At 34.5% G+C, this 20,301-nt stretch overlaps 1 protein-coding gene across 1 annotated transcript; it reads right to left on the bottom strand.

The window, feature by feature from the left end:
- Positions 1 to 1,307: 1,307 nt before the first annotated feature.
- On the bottom strand, positions 1,308 to 13,433 carry LOC123529520 (uncharacterized). Its single transcript, XM_045309887.2, has 3 exons — positions 12,216 to 13,433; positions 11,682 to 11,896; positions 1,308 to 1,544 (listed from the first exon to the last, which is right to left on the bottom strand). The coding sequence occupies exons 1-3, from the start codon at positions 13,369 to 13,371 to the stop codon at positions 1,410 to 1,412; spliced, it is 1,506 nt and encodes a 501-aa protein (XP_045165822.2). The 5' UTR covers positions 13,372 to 13,433; the 3' UTR covers positions 1,308 to 1,409.
- Between the last annotated feature and the right edge of the window lie 6,868 nt (positions 13,434 to 20,301).

Here is a 20,301-nt window from a genome sequence, read left to right as displayed (position 1 = left end):
TCATTTTGGGATCTTCGTGCAGATAGTCAAACTTGTATAGATCTGAACATAAAATGGTTCTTCGTGTTGGATTGCCCATATGAATAAGCAGAGAAGAGAACTGGGGAGAATTCATTCTCGCGTGTGATAGGCCAAATTCTGTCCTGTCCATCCGGTCAAACATGTTTAACTTTGAATCCTTACAGCCCTTTGGCCTAGGACCATAAAACTTAATAGGCAGTTGGTACTGACAAGTATTTGACCCTTGAGCATTTTTGGGTCATAGGTCAAAGTCAGCGAGACCTGAACTGTGAAAATGCTAGAACCATAAAACTTTATATGTATATTGGTCCTGACAAGTAGCTGACTGTGAGCATATCTGGGCCAAAAGGTCACATCACAGGGACTTTACCTCTGAAAAAAATACAGTTTGCATACCATAATTTGAGAAGTACTTGACAAAGAACCTTAAATTATGTAGAAACATTGGTTCTGATAACTAGTTGACGATGGACAATTTAAAATCAAAACGTGAAGGGCCAGATGAACTTAAGTATAATTTGAATTGATAAAAATCTCATTAAGGGATATAAATTATACGTTTCCTTACCTGATCCACAGTGTTCAGTCCTAGTCAAAATGTTCGCGTTACTAGTATCAACTCGTATGTCAAATTCTATCGATTGAACAACATTTTTTTGTAATACTTAGCAATGTCGTTTCTGTTATAAAGCCCTATTGTAATCCATTATTATTTTATATCCTCCAATTTATTTTTAGCTCGACTATACGAAGTGTATTGAGAGCTATCATACTCACCACGGTGTCAGCGTCAGCGTCATTCCGCGTCCTCTATATTTCACTGTCTTCGAGAAGCAACTATACATGATGCAGTTTCATTAAATTTTTTATGCTTAATTCTTTTCAAGCTTTAAATACAGTATGGCAGCAAGGACGGCACTTGGAGCCCATGCCCAGGCCGGTAATTGGTCGGTTAAAACAAATCTAAACGCATTAAGGGAAGATTCTTCGTGGACATAGAATGTAACCTAGCAAACAACAGCAAAATCGGTTGAAACGAATCTGTTCGTGAAAGGTCTGTGACACATGGCACGCATCACTGGCTTAGACGGAATGCCATTTCACTTATACACTTCTCAAGTTATCACGTCTGTAAGGAAGCCAAATGCCATGTTTGTCTTTCCGTTAGATGGTCTGTTAATGGTTGTACTTTAATGACCTCTTTAATTCTACCCCGCTAGATTAAAACTTTTACACCCTTAAAACAGACCTAAAACATAATATTTGAAAAATCAGTGAAACCAAGACAGTGTTCATATTTATTGCCCCAGCTCTAAAATATTATTAAACTCATTAAAACGATTGTCATTAAAATTATCAGATGCATAGTCTGTCACTGTGACATCTGGCTATTCTTTTGGCGCCATCTTCCCTTTGAAAGCCTTAAGTTTCTCAATGAGTTTCTTTGCAGCATCATCATGATAAAGCTTTTTGGCCCTATACCACTTCTCAAGTTCTTGAGCTGCAGATATCCAATTTCCTCTCTGTAAGAAACAAGAAAACTAACATGACGCGATAGGTCTTACTGAAATGCGTTGCATGTTGAATGTTTTGTTCGACATAGTACTGAGGCTTTTTACATATTTGCTAAGTATTGCAGTTTATGTAGATTCAGCGTATATAGCAGTACAGCAAACGGTGTTAAGAATGTTCGTTCTTCCGTTTTTCAGAGCATAATTGGTAACATTGAGTAGATATTAGGGCAAGTCAATGTCCCTTATAATTACGAAACCTAGTGACCTAGTTATTTCCGACAGGCTATCATGGGTTTTGTTTGTTTGTTTGTTTGTTTTGGGTTTAACGCCGTTTTTCAACAGTATTTCAGTCATGTAACGGCGGGCAGTTAACCTAACCAGTGTTCCTGGATTCTGTACCAGTACAAACCTGTTCTCCGCAAGTAACTGCCAACTTCCCCACATGAATCAGAGGTGGAGGACTAATGATTTCAGACACAATGTCGTTTATCAAATAGTCACGGAGAACATACGCCCCGCCCGAGGATCGAACTCACGACCCCGCGATCCGTAGACCGACGCTCTACCTACTGAGCTAAGCGGGCGGGCATCATGGGGTTTGATGGTGTATATCTTATTTTAAGCTACAGTCACACATACGGATATGTCCGTGCATTTAGGTACGGTGCGGATGGGATTTATCTGTGGTGGGGAGGACATGGATAAGTACGGTGCAGTATGTCTTGGTACGTCTTAGGGAAATGTTGGTGAAAAACGTGGAACAAAAAGATGCAGGATGCGAACAAGTACGGACAGGTACACGCCGTATGTGTGACAGGGGTATTACAGCTTTTTGCTTTTGTTTTGTGTTTGTATTCTTTCAAAGGTGCTTCTTTTTAAATGTTGTGAAAACTAGGGTTTTTGTCCCTGATTTGCTTTATGTTTTTAAATGTCATTTTCATAGTATATTAGCTTCAGCTGATACAATCGAAAATATTTTTTTAAGTTATTTTAGTTAGATCACGTCAGAAAAACACAATTACACGTAATAAAGTTCTGCCTTATAATGGAATCGATCTGCCTTCAACTCATCAGATTTAAAATTTAAAACGAACAATGAGTTTTATGCCATTTTCTTCATGAACGTGTGTGACATTTATGATGTTGATGACATATTCATTTGTATTTCGACGCAAGCTTCCCCTAAAATATTTTAATAATTACGGCGCATTTTTTTCCCTGTCATTATTCCCCCAGAAGTGACAAAAAGTACATGTGATACTCTGATTCTCTGACATGCTGTGATAAACCACGAGAAATATGTTTTTCAAGCGCTGTAGAGGGTAAATCACGTTCGTTTAATTTGAAATTTACATTTAATAGACCATGTGTAAAATAATCAAATATTATTTTATTTGTTTAACTTGTCAAATAAGGTCAGAAGTACATTAGCGGACATATAACAAGTACATTCTGTCAAGTTGATATATGATGCATTTATGTAATTGTTTATTATATCAAACCCACACGTTTTATACGTCAAATTGTCAGACAGTGCATATAACTGATGTTAGAGAATTGCTATACATTGCTGTTTTATATATCTCGGATAGTCAGAAAGGGTATAGGACAGTCCTGCTGTGGGCCGCTTGCCCGCAGAGACTAGGAAATGAGTTTTATAGATATTAAGTTAGGTTTAAGATATGTCACTTGTTAAGACCAGGCTTAAGAAATTATATACAAAATGATTTACTAAAGTTATGTACGAAATATTCTACTGTGTAAATAAAAAACAAAAACGTTCAGACTCGTTACGTTACACACGTTCTAAAATTTTTGGTGCCGTGACCAGGATGTCGAATTTCAAAATGGGTTGTTGCAACATTACGAAGCGAAGCACTACTGCCACTACAACACGCTGCCAAGCCGAAAGAAGAGAAACTGTGGGTTACCATCTTACCTATCTTCTAGTATAATTATGCAAGCTAGTCAATTTTTTTTATTATTTTTTTTTTCTATTTTTTAACAAAATTTAAAGGTAAATTTATTTTTGACTAATTGTTAGACACGAAAAGAAATATAAAAGATCTGAATCGCACAAAATGAAGGAGAGGTGTCCTTTTATATGAATACCAAATATCAGGGCAATACGGTACCTTTACTTAAATTCGACCATTATTACGTCGACCGACGTCAAAGAAGACTGACAAGCCACCTTAATTCACTCTATTCTATTCTTTGAATTGCAATGGCATAACAACGCATCTTAAAAACCAGCTATCCAGGTTGAGGCGAATTACGCATCTTTTTTAAATACTTACCACTTTTGTGAGCCTCGGTGGCCCAATGGTAGCGCGCTTGCTTGTTAAAGCGGATAGGTCTACCCAAAGGAATAATTTTTCGCCGTATCAAACCTTTGCCAATAGAAACAGATGACCTAATGGAAGGGGGATACATAAAGGAATCTTTTTGCAACTTGGAACCCCTGTAACTTTCAAGGTACACGGTAGAACATACTTAGATCACGAAACTTAAGCTTTAACAGGTGCATGCCTTGTTTAGAACATGTTTAGATCTAAATCTTTTTGTTACCTATAAAAGTTTCATGCTTCAAGTATTTCAGTAGGCTTAAGTGTTATTTTTCCAAGATTTTTAACAGTACCTTTAATTAAGTACCTTTTACAGTCTCGTAACTGTGACATCGCATTATATGCAAGGTATAACGTATAATTATGTTACGCATACATGTAAATAATTATTAATTTACCTTCTGTACAATATAGTGTAAGCATTGTGGAACTTATAATAATGGTGATTTTGTCCGAAATTTTATAGGAAACATCATTTTGTTATTGCATCCTACATGTTGCACTTATTTCGTAATAGGATGGGCTCGCGGGCTCATTACGAAAAAATGCTGTTGACGGTAAAATGGTTCATTTTCTGGAGTGCAAGACTGTAAAAAGGCAATGTATACGTGGAAAAGCACAATATTTTATGCTACCCCTGAAAGTGATGTCAAATACCCCTAACCTTCATTATGTCACCTATATATCACTCATGTATACCTCCAAAAATAGGCGAAATTGGTATGAGGTAGCCCAGTGGTTTTATGACGTTCCTCGTCGTTAGAAATTATTCAAATTTCTGTTTATTGTTTAAGAGACATCCTTCTTTGGATTTTGGGTATTTTGTTATTTTTCAGGCGTTTTTAAGTAGAAGAACAATTATATCAGGGAGCCTCCGTAGCCGAGTTGTTAAGGTCGCAGACTTCAAAACAGTTATATCAATATAAGGAATAAAAATATAGAAATCGGTTGTTGGGAAGTCCCACGTTTTATGACCTGTGACGCCCATGACAATAAGATGTTCAAATGTCAATACAATATTGAAATATAGTCATTCCCCAGGAGGTTTTGGTGATTTTTGTCACTTTTCAAGAGCTTTTAAGTAACAAAGGGCCATAACTCCCGAACAGGTGGAGCGAATCCAAAATTTGACCGTGCTAGTCAGTAACGCAGGAGACACAGGACCAGCGACTGCAAAATACAGTTACATAGGAGCTTCGGAGTTTTCTTCTGTGTTCGTTTTCATCAATTTACAAGGAAACATAACTATATTCATTGAATTTATCTATCAAACAGTGATAAGTAGTGGCAGCACAAAGAATAACACGATCAAACAAAAGGGTCATGATGGCCTTATCACTCATCTGAGTGCCATAGCTCAAAATCAAGTTTTGACATAGAGCACATAGGTATACACATTGTATATCATCAGGATAAATATTTTCTTGTAACAGCCCCTTTTGACCTAGTCAGGGCCAATTTCCATACCAAGTTTGAGGGTCCTAGGCTCGAATGCTGCATTTTTGTACTAACATATGACTATTCCTTACACTGGAAGACTTAAATAACATTTAAAACCAATCTCATTAGATGCTGCTGAGATATATTCGTTTAATTAAAATAAAGGGAGGTAATTTAGTCAAAAAGTTATCTACCCTGATTGTCCGAGTCCATCTGATGGCACAGATGACATTTCAAATCAGTATCTTCATTGGTTACTGAGATACAACCATTTTAATTTGAAACGAAGGGATGTAATTTGACATAAAATCAGTCCATAGCTATCTACCCTGATTGCTTCAGTCCAACTAAAGACAATAATGAAATTTCAAATGAGCTCTATAAATATTTACCGAGATAAATCCATTTTTATGCACTGGCATATGCATGCAGATGATACTGAGTACAAGCCTATACAACAATATATTAGTAAAGTATTCATATCGATAATGTTCAATCAAGAGTTATCTAACATGACGATTTCTTACCATGGAAGACATGAAAAACGTTTCAAACCAATCTCATTAGAAACTGCTAAGGTGTATTCATTTAGATAAAATATAAAGGGAGGTAATTTGTCATAAAATTCAGTCAATATGTAGCTTCACTGATTGTCCAAGTCCATCTGTTGGCATAAATGAAATTTCAAATCAGTATCTTCATTGGTTACTGAGATACACCAATTTTAATTTGAAATAAAGGGAGGTAATTTGACATAAAATCAGTCCATAGTTATCTACCCTGATTGTCCAACTAATGACAATAATAAAATTTCAAATAAGTCCTAAAAGTACATACTGCTACAAATCCATTTTAATTATAACCAGGGGAGGTAATCAGATATAAAATAACTCCTGGACCTACGATTGGATCATAGAAATAAAATCATAAATGAAGATGCAGACAAGGTCAAAATAGCTAATTTTGGTTTTTTCAGGTGCCATAACTCTGGAACACATTATAGGATCTGGCCGGTTCAATAAAGGAACCGAGACCTTATGGTGACACAAGTTTTATGCAAGTTTGGTTAAAATCAAATCTTAAATGAAGATGCTTATGTGCAGACAAGGCCAAAATAGCTCATTCTGGCCCTTTCAGGGGCCATCACTCTGGAACGCATAATGGAATCTGGCCAGGTCAAGAAAGGAACCAAGATCTTATAGTGATACAAGTTTTATGCAAGTTTGGTTAAAATAAAATCATAAATGAAGCTTCTATTGTGCAGACAAGGTCAAAATAGCTAATTCTGACCCTTTCAGGGTCCATAACTCTGGAACCCATAATGAAATCTGGCCAGTTCAAGAAAGGAACCAAGATCTTATGGTGATACAAGTTGTGTGCAAGTTTGGTAAAATCAAATCATAAATAAAGCTGCTGTTGTGCAGAAAAGGTCAAAATAGCTAATTCTGGCCCTTTCAGGGGCCATAACTCTGGAACTCATAATGGGATCTGGCCAGTTAAAAAAAAATGAACCAAGATCTTATATTGATACAAGTTGTGTGCAAGTTTGGTAAAAATCAAATCATAAATAAAGCTGCTATTGTGCAGACAAGTTCAAAATAGATAATTTTGGCCCTTTCAGGGGCCATAACTCTGGAACCCATGATGGGATCTGGCCAAATCAAGAAAGGAACCGAGATCTTATGGTGATACAAGTTGTGTGCAAGTTTTGTAAAAATAAAATCATAAATGAAACCACTATCATGCAGACAAGAAATTGTTGACGCACGTACGGACGGACTGACGACGGACGAAGGGTGATCACAAAAAACCTCACCTTGTCACTATATGACAGGTGAGCTAAAAAGATGTTTAATGCTCCACTCTGACAAAAGACATGTCGCCATATGTTGCTACTAAATTGAAGTATATGGAAACTGAATAGATAAACAAACAAACAGGATGGCTCCAATTTATCCAGTACTGATTCTTAAGGTATACAATTATACTGGTTGCAATAAAAAGCGTTCCGCGCTGTGGACATACCATTGGGTTCCGTGTTCCGTAAAGGTTTACATCAGCTCGCCAGCATAGTATGCTTTATTACGTCTGTTACACTGGAAAATTTTGTCTTTGTGTCTTTTCATATGTCCCTTCAGGTTTGATTTTGTTGAACATGTTTGATAGCATATGTAGCACGAAGCCATACTAATGAAAGACTCACCCTACTTCTTTTCTTACATTTAGAATTCCTATACTTCCAGTAATTATCACCCTGCCACGGAGGTATCATTAACTCTTTTTCAATTCACCTCCAAAAAAGAGATAGAACTAGTGTTTACAGGCCATGATTTTTGAGGGAATACCTTGCAAAGCAGTAGTATGATAATTTATATTTTAGACAAATTGAACTACTTCTGCTAAAGAATTGCTAATCCCGTAATTCTTCAGTCAGATATTGTCGATTTTACCACTGAATAAAGTTCGTAGCAAAAAGTCTGTAATTGTCGTCAAGAATCAAAAGTTTTTGCCTTACTTTTAGTCTGGAAAGGGAAATTTTTCATAAAATTACACTGTGGAATGAACAGTACATGTAGTTCCAAGAAACAGCATTTTAATTCTGTTCTCAGGAAAAATCTCTCGAAAATGGCTTTCTCGCCATCGTGCTTATAATTTAAAACGGAGATAGCTATCTGTACAAAACATGTCTGAAACATTTTGAACACAGTGCAACCGAATTACTGCTCTTACAGAAATAGTATTTCAAGGAGTTTCAGAAGAATGATTAACTATATAAAACACAATATATAGCTGTTTAGACTAAAACAGTATCAGGAGAAAATACTTATCGCTGTTTCTGAAACATAAATTAAATGAATAATGGTACGTTTCCCTGAGTAATTGATGAAAAAGAACACAGAAGTAAAATCCGAAGCTCCTGCGTTACTACATTTTGCAGTCGCTGATCCTTTAGCTCCTGCGTTACTGATCACAGTCCAGTCATGAATCGCCGTACATTGGCCTTTAAACATTTAACTCTTTTTTTGTAGCACCAACTTGTTTCATAAATGTATCGGGGACAACACGAAATTGGTAATCAGAGAACGTACTGGAAATAACGCTTTTTCTGAATCATTGCATTGTTTACCTGCTATTTTCACATGGTTTTCCGAAGCAATTGAGAAAAGTGCTAAATTTACTGGAAAACAAGTAGCAACGAGTATTCCATAATGTTCAGAGCACATCCAGCGCTGTATGCCGTCTCTGACATTAATTTCTAAATACCTGAAAAAGCCATTTTTCTTACCAAAATCTCTCCATTTGATCCGAAATCATGCGTTACTGATCCGGTTTTTCAAGGTAACGATTAGAATCGGTGAGAATTGGTATCCCATTGTGCACATTAGTATAAGTATGATAGTCCCATCCCCGGGTATAGCAGCACCGTAATAATTTGGTATATTTCTCCGTCAATCTGACCAAAGTACAGCTCCAATTAATGCTACGCACATAAGATCTGAAGACGTGCTATTGATAGCCTCGTTCTTACGACCCTTACGGTAGCCAGTCAGAGCCTTTAGTTTAAAAATCTACATTTAGCCTGGGTTTTTCATATTTACAATTCTCATTGCGACTACATCGCGACTACGCCTAGATCATGGTACGGACTTGATCAGACAGCCGGTTAGCTCAGTTGGTAGGGCAGTCGCCCTGTAGAGAGGTTCCGGGTTCGAGCCCCGGACTGACTGCACATTTTTCTCACCCTTTGACATTCGACGCTATTTTGATAGTTTAGCCAAATGCTTGTGAAACAAGCCGTCTGATTGGTTCAAATAGAAATAGATTTGCGAAAATAAGAATAGCAATATTGGAAATCCAAAATATACAGAAGACGAATGTGAATAGGTCATTCTCAGATCTTCGTTTAGAAGATCAAGTACTTTAGTCAGATTGGTTTCTCCGTGCAACCTAGGAATTTATGAACTAATGCAGTATGTGTAGCCCCTGGTATTCATTAGTGTCAGTATTATGGTCCTTGCTCTGGGTATCCAAGGGCCTTAATAATTTGGTTTGTTTTTCTAGGCATGCATCCCAGAAGTTTATGTGCTTAGGTCAGGGTATCCCATGACCTTAATTCTTGTTATTATACGATGTGTGTGGAATAACTGCTTGTATAGTAATTAATCTTCGATCGGGGAATCTCGTCTGTTTTAAGGAAGTCCTGGTGGTCTGCTTCGCATTAGATGTCGCCAATGTTAATTATCCAGCAGGGTAATCCTGTTATGCTTGATTCTACAAGGAATCCATTTGTGGTCTCCCAGGTCACAGGTCATACCTTAGGGTTTATAGTGTTTCGCATTGTAACGTTATTTATTTGAACTTCTGATAATTATGATATGCAGTCATACTGGTACATGCAAAGAGCTATATATTCTTAATCCATTTAAATAATATTATCTAATTAATTATAAAATCTATATACATTTATTTGATAATGTTGTTTATGTCTGTTGATGTTAATTTGTAATCCGATGTATAAAAATCCTAACCATATGTGTAATACCAAATTTTAAATATTTTTTTAAACAAAATAGGCATATTTTGGAAAGGTAACGTATTATTCTTGACATATTGAATCAGTTAACACTGGGGGTAGTTGTATTTTAATTACATTAATTACTGAACTGTGTATTGGCCATTATCATTATTTTATAACTTAAAAAACATCATATAATTATGTTGATATATTTTTAATGTTCTATTAATTTCAAACAGAGTAACGTAAGTTACGGATAATACATAACATTTGTTCACCTTAAATGATATATACATATGATAATTTCAATTTTGAATACACTTACATATGTAAATGTCTTGTTTATTATGATTAATTGAACAATTGGCATGTTATAATATTATATTAGCATAAATTGTGAATTAAATACAAATTTGCATGGTAACGTATTTTATATCTCCGTAACTCGTTAAAGGCCGAACGAACACTTGCAAACTTTTGTCTATGAATGCCAACTAGAATAAAGTTTAAGAAAATCATAGTGTTGAAAATTCCCCTGGGGGAAAAGGGTCAAGGTCTATAAACTTTACATCTTTATTATCTAACTCATGCATGTTTTAAGAAATGTCAGCAAGTTACCTATTCCAGTGCTGGGCATGTTCATTGTAATCTTTGTACAACAAGAGATGACAGTTATTTTAAACACAAATAAAGGTGATTGTTAAGTCGCAGGGGCCAGTTTCGTATTGTTGCTCGTGTAGGTTTTTTTTTAATAAAATAGGTAGATGTATTTTAAAGACCTTTATATTCAACTGGAAAATAATTGATGTTTATAGAATTAAGGATTTCATTGTTGTGTAAAAAAAAAATAATGTTTGTACAGATTTTTCTATCTCCGTGTAGACGGTCGGATCTAAATTTTTTCCTAAGGTAACAGAAGCCTGCAATTGCCGAATAGAGACCTTATGACACTCATTGTTGCTGCATAATGTGTAGAACTTTGTAGAATCCTACATTTCTTTCTATTTCATTTATTTACAGTTCAAAGTTGTTTTTTTCTTATCTTTCTCATATAGGCTGGTAATTTTAAGTTTTGGAGTTGAACGAATTCCAGCATGAACTTTTTGGTGTGGAATAAGTAATATGTAAGGAAAAAAAAAACAGGAAAAAGTCCTAAAAATATCATGATACATTTTTGAGATTGTATTGTTCTGCTACTGTTCTGCTATAGCATAAATCGTCACCTCAGTGCAAGAAGTGGATAACTGCACTGACTTAAAGAAGCACTTATTCACTTTTTGCACTAAGGTGACGAAATGTTTGTTTTTTTTAAACAAGGAATAATAGGCTACATTTAGTTTTTTACCATCTTTGTCAAAAAAAGCCTCGGGTCGCCAAATTATACATATTTCTAAAACAAACTTGTCAGTACTGAAGTTAAAAGGGGCTGAGCACCACACATGTGCATTTCAAAGTCAGAAACAAGAACAAAACATTCATAGAGGATTCATAAAACAAAAATGCATTCACAATGTTACTACAGATGGGTGGGATACTTGACATTTACTAAAAAATCATAAACAGTTATGGGAATTATTTATAAAATGCTTCTTGAACTGCTTTATTATGTGATGCATACATATGGATAAAGAAATGATACTAATATTTCGTTTAATTGATTTTATTTTAGATAAATTTACATTTCTTTCTAAAGGAAGCTGTCCTCAAATATCACCAAATTTTCAGAGTTTGGCTTGGATTTCTTTTGAGGACGTATTTCCTGTATTGTATAATTAACTTAAGATTATAAATCATCAATAAAACACAATTTCTGGAAATATTACCGGTCTAATATCATCTTACCTCAAGTAACGCTTTCATCTTTCTTAAGGTTTTCAGTTCTTTAAAGCCAATTTTGCAGTATAATGTGATCATTATTTTTTGGACTTCGGGAGGCATTCTTCCCCACTTTTTGTCCTCAAACCATTCATGAAGGTCTTTCATGGCTTTTTCTATACAACCTTTATAAGCAAAAAGCAAATCGTCTACATCCTTTTTCGGTATTTCCCAGGGTTGTCCTGTAAAATATAAAACATTCTTGAAAAAGCAACAAATAAGAAATAAGAAAAAAATCTCAGTAAACTAGGTGTTAGGTAAAGGAAGTTAGAAACAAGCTTACGGTAAATGATTTGAAACAAGCTGAGAAAATTACGAATAACTGGATTTATGTTCTTTCCTAGAAGAAGAAATGCCAAGAAATTTATTATATTCACAAACAAATGCTGTCAAAACTAAACTTTTTTCAATTATTTTCAAAGAACGCGTTAAGTTGTAAACAAACATCATCTAGTTGTCTTTTTTCTATGACCATGTTAAATCCTAAAGCAAACGGCTTACTTCTCTCCTCCGTTCCCTTTCTTTTTTTCTTGTCCTCTTGTTCTGGATCCTTTCCTTTCCTTCTTCCCTTGTTTCGTTTCCTATTTCTTCCACCATCATTACAATACTGAGACACAACCCCTTCCAGATCATTCATGTTAACGCATTCACTGTCTTTTTTTCCTCCAGTGATATCGTGTTCAATAATCAGATCTAGTTTGTAATTTATCTCATCAAGGTTCAACCGCACTGATCCATTTCTGCCAGCTCTGTCCTGCCGGTCAGTCTCGTTTATCTTTACCAGAATATCATCTAATTTTTCACTTATTCTATTATATAGAATTCGAAGTTGTCCTTCACAGTTGCATTCTTTTACATCATCAGTAGACAGGTATCCAAGAATCTCGTCAAGTGTAAGCTTGATTTGATCATTGTCCTCTTCAATGTGAGATATATTGCAGTTGTCATTGCTCGCGTCACCCTCTACAATAAACTCTAGTTTAGCTTTTATATCTGAATTATCCTTTCTGCTGTTCTCTATACCACTATTTATTGCATCAGCCATTGTTACAAGTTCATCAAGCTTAGCAAGTATATCAGCATTGTGTTTTTCCAATTTGTTTCCATCATCGCATTCACAATTTCTGCTTACATTTAATATTGCAAGTACAGCATCAATTTTCGAGTGGGTTTCCTCTGCCATCTCCCCAAGATGAATCCTGTCTGAACATTGGCAAGTTTTATTTCTTATTCCACTTACGATCTTTTCAATTTTCACACTTATGTTAGGTATTTCTTTCACATTGGTTCCTTGTTCCAGTATCTCCGCTAGTTTGTTGTATATATGTTCTATATCGTTGTCTAATTTTGTTACATCCAAACAGCCACATTGCTCAGTAGGTGCCTCGATTGTATTTTTCTCGGGTGGTGAAGTTGTCTCAGGAGACGCCTCAGTGGTGTTTTTCCCGGGTGGTGAAGTTGTCTCAGGAGACGCCTCAGTGGTGTTTTTCCCGGGTGCTGAACTTGTCTCCGGAGACGCCTCAGTGGTGTTTTTCCCGGGTGGTGAAATTGAAGTTGAAGTGGTAGGTGAACTCGAACTCGTATAAGAACCAAAAGCCTTAATATTAGTGATATATGAGCATAAGAATAGCGAAAGAAAACAGACCTTGGTGTTCATTTCAACTCTTTCTGTCAACAGAAATTATGACAAAATGTTGCGCAGTTTTATTTGAAAGTACGCTGTATCCAGTATGTCTGACTTAACATAACCATCAATATTACACAGATCTTAAACAGGATCAAAGAGATGTCGTTAAACATATTCATACTTAATTCAGCGAGGTGAAACTAATAACATAACAAAGTCTGGTTTCGACATGTGAAGACGCAATCTGTTAAATCGCTAGATGTTCGAACACTTAATCTGTAACATTTGCGGACTATGGAATCCCAGTGCGACCTGTTTTCGCTCTTACTTCTTGCTTTTTGCTAGTTGATTTGTTTTTGTTTTCCTTTAAAACAAATATACATGTCTACACATATGTTATAGCTATGAAGACATCCAAATAAAGCAGTTTCTACGATATTTTAGATTTAAATAGTGGATACGGCTGCATTTTATTAAATCCTGATGGGACAGCTTTCATTTTCATTTTATTTTTATTTCTGGATTCTTGCTTTGTGCTATCTGCGTTTTGCATCTTGTTTTTCTTTTCTCCTTTTCTTTTTTATTTAATGTTAAGTTTAATGTTTAATTCTAAGTACATATCTGCTTATAGCTAAAGAAGCGTTCACATAAAGCAAGTTTTAAATTTCATCTAAGCAATAAAATCCGTAGGAACAGAAGTACTAAATTGGTAATCAAGCAGCACTTCCGGGTAATGGTGGAAAGGAAAACAATCCTCGTTATTTCTCCAGTTAAAGTAGCATCTTCATGTTCTATTTAAGCAATTTCCTATTTTTATTTCATTGGCATTTTTTATGCCATTGCCTTATGGCTGTGTGTGAGGTGCCCTATGCTTCCGGGAAAACTACCCTTGCGTTTTATCTTATAAATTCAAGAAGAAGTTAAACGTGTGATATATAGATGTTTAAGTATGTCTTAGCCCGAGTGTCCCTGTTCTAAAATAAAAACAAACAAACAAACACCGTTTACAGCATATATAGTCATTGCAGTGTACTAAACTAATATAACAAAAAAAAACACTTCTTTCAATTTTGCAAAAATAGTTTTTCCTACCTCCAATTAAGATTAATTTAAACCGTAAAAGACAATGAGCAATACAGTGTACAGTAGGGAATATTTTTCGGCGAACGCCGTCTAAATTCGTTTTCGTTACCTATGCCACGTGACTTCAGTTTGCAAATCAAACTACATGATAACGCATTATAGATAATTTATCAAAATGGAAGATTTATGCAACACTCTGCCTGATTGGACGAGAGTGTCAATTTCTTTCACTCTGTTGATTGTGCTACGCTGAGTGAAATGTAGACAAAGCGTTTATCCTAAACGACGCTGTTCACAGTTTTAAAGCTAACTTTGGCTCAATATATTTAGCAAGAATATTGATATATCTCAAAATGATAAGTAAATTTAATAAATACGATAAAAACCTGTTCAAATACCAACATATATCAAATTAAAGAAAGAGCTGAATACGGTCTGCGTATCACATGAATAAGGGTGTGATAAAGTCTTTTATGTAGAGAAGTGCTTTTTAAAAGATTTTCCTTGTTACAATTGTCGTCTGCATATGAAAAGGTTTCTTGCTTTTGTGACTTATTCAGATTGCATATTAAAATGAGTACTTGTTTGCTTTGATATATTTGTTATAAATTATTTAACTGATTTATTATATATGAATATTTTTCTTTAGTATGGTATGCAAATATTGAACTTAGTTGAAATCTGTTTTATTATATATATGTTATATATAACTGAATCTCATTACACTGAAATGAAGGTACGTTGCATGACTACGGTCAAACTTTGCTTATGAAACAGAAATATTGAAATAATTACATATTGTATGTTTTGCTTGACCTTCACTTTTTATAGGTTTGACGTCATTGTCCAAAGATTCGTGAATAGCGAATATGCATTTCTTAAAGCGGGATCAGTTGGCCTATTTTAGAAATAAATAAAAATAATAAATAAACATTTGTCATACTTGGTCTGGAGCATCATTATAAGGTCCTCTTCCAAATTTATTTATATAGGAACTTGGGCCCTATTAGGGACCACTATAGCTAAAAGTAGATATGCCTTTCTTCGCATTAACCACTAAAATGTAATGGATTTTTATCAAACTCGATGTGTAACAATATCGTAAGGTCTCCTGCTAATTTGTTACAAATGGGGATAGGGACCAATTTAGCTAAAAAATATAAACACGTTTAATGACCTCTTCTCATGAACCGCTTCATGAATCTTCATCAAACTACTGCTGTAATTATTCGTCTAAGGATAAACGAAACAAAATTGCAACCCTACGAAACCTTTGCGAAAAATTAAAAGAGAACCATTTAAATTGTTAAAGTGCGGTGTTTAGTTTTGCAATTTGAAAAATGTTAGATGAAAGATGAATGTTAGATGAAAAATTCATAAACTTCTTTCCTTATTACAATTCGCCGACCATCATTTTTAAAGATATTTCTTGTCTTAGAATTATTTTCATTGAAACTCGCGGATGTCAGTTATAAGAACAGCATGGCTTTGAACATATGGAAGGCTAAGGAATAGCATGTGTTGTCACTTTGTCTCCTGGAAAAGAAAATACATGTACACTGTACTTAGTCGACAAAGAAAGTTTTGTTTTAATTAATGTCGAAAATAAAGCTTTGTAGTACATATTTCAACATAATTAAATATCATAAATGTTTTCATATTAACATTGCAATATTGAGACAGTAAGTTTTATACTATATAAATGTGACAAACAATTCATTGCAAAGAAGCTATTATAAATGTGACAAACAATTCATTGCAAAGAAGCTATTAATATTTGTATACGTCAAAGGAGACGTATAATGTTATCGCACATCGGCCGTCCGTCCGTAAAATGTGTCCGGAATCATCTTATAGATAAGTAGGCCATTTTTAATTAAATTTTGTGGAAATGTTTATCACTGTATATAGTTGATGGCCGTATAATTTTTCCTGATCGGACCCAAGATGGCCGACTGGCAGCCATTTTGGATTTGAAATAACATTTGGTTTTCTGTCAGCCAAGAAATTGCAGGACACAATTTTTGCGGACAGACATATATGGATGGGAATAAACAGTCCTTCCGGTTGAAACCAGTAGGGGACTAAAATTCGGGCAGAAGTTCACCTAGGGCTGAGCCAATTTTTTGTTCAATAAAAATGACCCTTCTGTGTTTTGATTACGTCAAAGGGAAATAAATCATTATTATGTTCCACGGACCAAAGGACCTGGTCTAGAGCACGACATACACACACGCACACACATGTGATGCACTCGCACACGAAATACGTGTATCATTAATAAGTCGTTTGTTAAATGTTAAAAACAGAATAAACCCAAACCACATTATAGTCTCACTTTTGATCTGTTAGAATGCATACAGGTTTCCCAAGGCGCGCAAAATTAAAGCGCCTTAATTCTAAAAATAACATAATTTTTACTTAATTCATACATGTATTTCTCAAAATCCATTTTAATTAAATAAGCACATCGTTGATGATTTGCACCTTCTTTGTGATTGAAAATGCATTATAAACCGCTAAACAACATACTTTTAATGCCCCATTAAAAAAAATAATGGAAAATACAAGTTTCAAGTTTATTTACAAATAAGCATGAGTCCCACTTTATGTGGGCAGCATCAGCATATACATTTCTATAATACATACATTCAGTAATATATCACATGACAAAAAGGAAAACGGCTACAAATTGTTCATATATAGGGCTATATACAATGATTGATTTCTTATATATAAACACAGTAATACACTTAACAGTAAAATATCTTCTTTGCTCTATGAAAAATAATTGTTTCTCTAAGAAAGAATCCGTATGTGTTTCTTCTTCTTATTATTGTTGTTGTGCGTATCATTATTATTATTATTATTTAAATGTTTACTGTATTATAAATATGTTTTATTATAAATATGTATTGAACTCCTAGCTGCCTAAAAAATGAAGAGACGAAAGCTTTAGACGAGCAAGAAAGTTAAAGGTCCAATACTAAGGAAAGTGAACATTTTAATTTCTTTTAAAAAGCACAGAAACTATTTCATTTTATTGGAAAATGAAAGTTGGTATGTAGAAATTCGAAATAAATCGCAGTATATGTATAATTATTTTTCTATGAAGTATGAAGAAAGTTAAAAAGACCTGGGGGTCATTCTGTCGATTCATTGAAATTTCAACATAATACACATACATTACTTTGAATTCCAAAGACCTTCTGTAAATTTTGACCTGCCAATCTTCATTATTTAGTGTCTTGCAGAAGTCTATGCACTTGCTATGAAAAAAAAATGCCAACTCACTTTCCCTTAGTAATGGACCTTTAAATACAAGAGAATAGTCTGAAATAACTTGACCAACTGTGAAAGCAGTCTAACTGTACAATCGAAAGTCTGGCTAGACTGCTGGTGTAGTCAGTTATTTTCTACATGTATATTTTTTAAAAAGCGCTAAGTAATATATACTTAACTGGTGAGATATATATATGTGTGATGTCAATTGATCACAGGTATGTTTGAAAATTAATTAGATATTTCATTATCTTGTCACACATTATACTAAGTTTTTTTTCAGTTTGATATGGTTATCTGTCGTAAACAAGTCAATAAACTTTATCATATTAGGTCTTGTTCTTATATGTCTATCAATATATTTATCTCGATCAGTATTAAACAATGGGCAAATTAAAAGATAATGGTACTCATCTCCTATTTCGTGACAATTTCTACATTTTCTTTCGTTTTGTGGTATATTTTTCCACCGACCAGTTTCTATTGGTAAACGATGATTTCTAGTTATAAATCTGACCAAAGTTTTACTGAAATAAGGTGATAGTTTACTAATATATGGGCTACGAGAGAAACTTGTTTTATAATACTTGTAAATGTTGGTTGCTGAAGTATTATTTATTTGTGAAAACCAGTTTTGAATAAACGTGTCTTTCAGTTTTTGAAAAGTCGCCCTAATAAGCCATTTACTATTGATAAAGCTCTGACTGTACCATATTCCCGGAAACCCAAGACTACATAAGTTGTGTTTAACACTGTCTAGCCATTGTGACTTTTGAGTGTAGTTCGTATATAAGATTGTAAATTTTTGCTGCTAATTTAGTAATTCTGTCGCTCTCAATATTTTCAATGAGTCTTGCCCAGTATGCAATAATTCTGTTTTTAATGTTAATTGAAAGTGGGGTAATCTCTAGTTCTCCGTATATCATGTACGATGGGGTCGATTTCTTTAAATTAAATATATATTTATAAAACTTAAGTTGTACTTTTTCTAATATGTCTACATTTCCATACCCCCATATTTCACTTCCATATAGAAGTACTGGTTTTACCGTTTTTTTCAAATAGCTCTATTTACATATCATAAGGGAGAGAAAGGGATTTTATTTTTCTTAGCAAAGAAAACATTGCTTTTGTAGCTTGGTCTGCTATATATTGTTTTGTTTTATTGAAACTGCCATTTTTTGTGAAGAATAATCCAAGATACTTATATTCAGTTACTGTTTCTAATTCTGTGTCACCGATTTTAAAATTAGTATTGTGATACTATCTCCCTTTATTAAATATAAGAACTTTTGTTTTACTGGTGTTAATTTGGAGTTTCCAATGGTCACAGTATTCCTTAAAATTATTTAAAGCATTTTGCAAGTCGTTATGGTTATCACTAAATAATACAGTGTCGTCAGCATAAAGTAGAATAAAAAGTTTCAGGAATTTACGTGTACCCTCTTTTATATAATCCTTAGAGACACCAGATACATTTCTATCATTCAAAAATTGTTCCAGATCGTTTGAAAATATAGAGAATAAAAAGGGGGAAAGGTTCTCGCCCTGGCGTACACCAACTAAACAATCAAAATATGGTGTTGATCCTTCTGAAGTTGAAACTTTTGACTTTATATTATTGTATAAACTGTAGATTACTTGAAAACATTTACCATTGATACTTTCGTTTCTAAGTTTTTGCCAGAGACCGACACGCCAGACTGAATCAAAAGCTTGTTTGAAGTCAATAAAACAACAATATAATTTTTTCTTTTCAGAATGTACAATATCTATAAGGCTTTTAAGAATAAAAATATTATCAACAGTAGAAAAATGTTTTCGAAAACCCGCTTGTGTTTCATTTATCAGATTTGTTTTTTCAGCAAAAACAAAAATACGGCAGTTTTCCTGTAATTATTTCGTGTCTAATGATTTGCACCTTCTTTGATCCTTACCTCAGTGTGCGCATGGCCTGAACTGGTTTTAATAAAACGTTTTGGGACCGCGTGATAACTATTGACTGTAGCTGTCCCGGCAATTATAAAATAACAGATACGGTAATAAAATAAGTCATCTCAGTATGCCAAATAAGTAAGGCTAAGCCTGAATATTTGATACAGCACCCCAGAAACAGCGCTGCTGACCCTTCATGATAACTGGATTTTTATAACTGTTAGTCAATTAACCAAATTAGTGGTACATGTACTGAGAACTAGAGCATCAGGATGATGCTGGATTTGTCTGCGAGTCGTAGGGATGATCAAATTCCCTTGCCCAAGAGAAAGAAACAAATTGAAAGAAATGATTACTGCCAGTTACATATTTTAAAGGGGTGGGGGGGGGGGGGGGGCATCTTTGACAAACATGTTTTATGTACTGACGTAATACAAAGATTAACTTCTTTTTGTAAAAAGTCTCACCGTACTTGGGTATTTTCTGGTCCTTTGGAATCATGGAGTCCATTCAACATATGTGTAATAGAGTTCCGCTTATGCCGGTGCTAGGGGGCGCGAGAGGTGTTGCACACTTCATAACCACGAACAGACATCAATCAAACAGTCTGCTATTATCCTTCTTGGTTGCATTCTTTGCTTCCGAAGGATCTTTTTACAG

The sequence above is a fragment of the Mercenaria mercenaria genome, chromosome 13 (assembly GCF_021730395.1).
Source record: "Mercenaria mercenaria strain notata chromosome 13, MADL_Memer_1, whole genome shotgun sequence".
NCBI classification, from domain to species: domain Eukaryota; kingdom Metazoa; phylum Mollusca; class Bivalvia; order Venerida; family Veneridae; genus Mercenaria; species Mercenaria mercenaria.
Note: the sequence above shows the minus strand (reverse complement) of the source record. Positions and strands in the feature narration are given on the sequence as shown.

What these genes read in the sequence shown, in the direction of transcription:
- LOC123529520 (XM_045309887.2), bottom strand. Translation starts at nt 13,371, where the DNA reads ATGAACACCAAGGTCTGTTTTCTTTCGCTATTCTTATGCTCATATATC. An exon ending in AAAGGGAACGGAGGAGAGAA is followed by an intron (nt 11,897 to 12,215) that starts GTAAGCCGTTTG and finishes TATATTTTACAG; the next exon opens with GACAACCCTGGGAAATACCG. An exon ending in AGATGAAAGCGTTACTTGAG is followed by an intron (nt 1,545 to 11,681) that starts GTAAGATGATAT and finishes TGTTTCTTACAG; the next exon opens with AGAGGAAATTGGATATCTGC.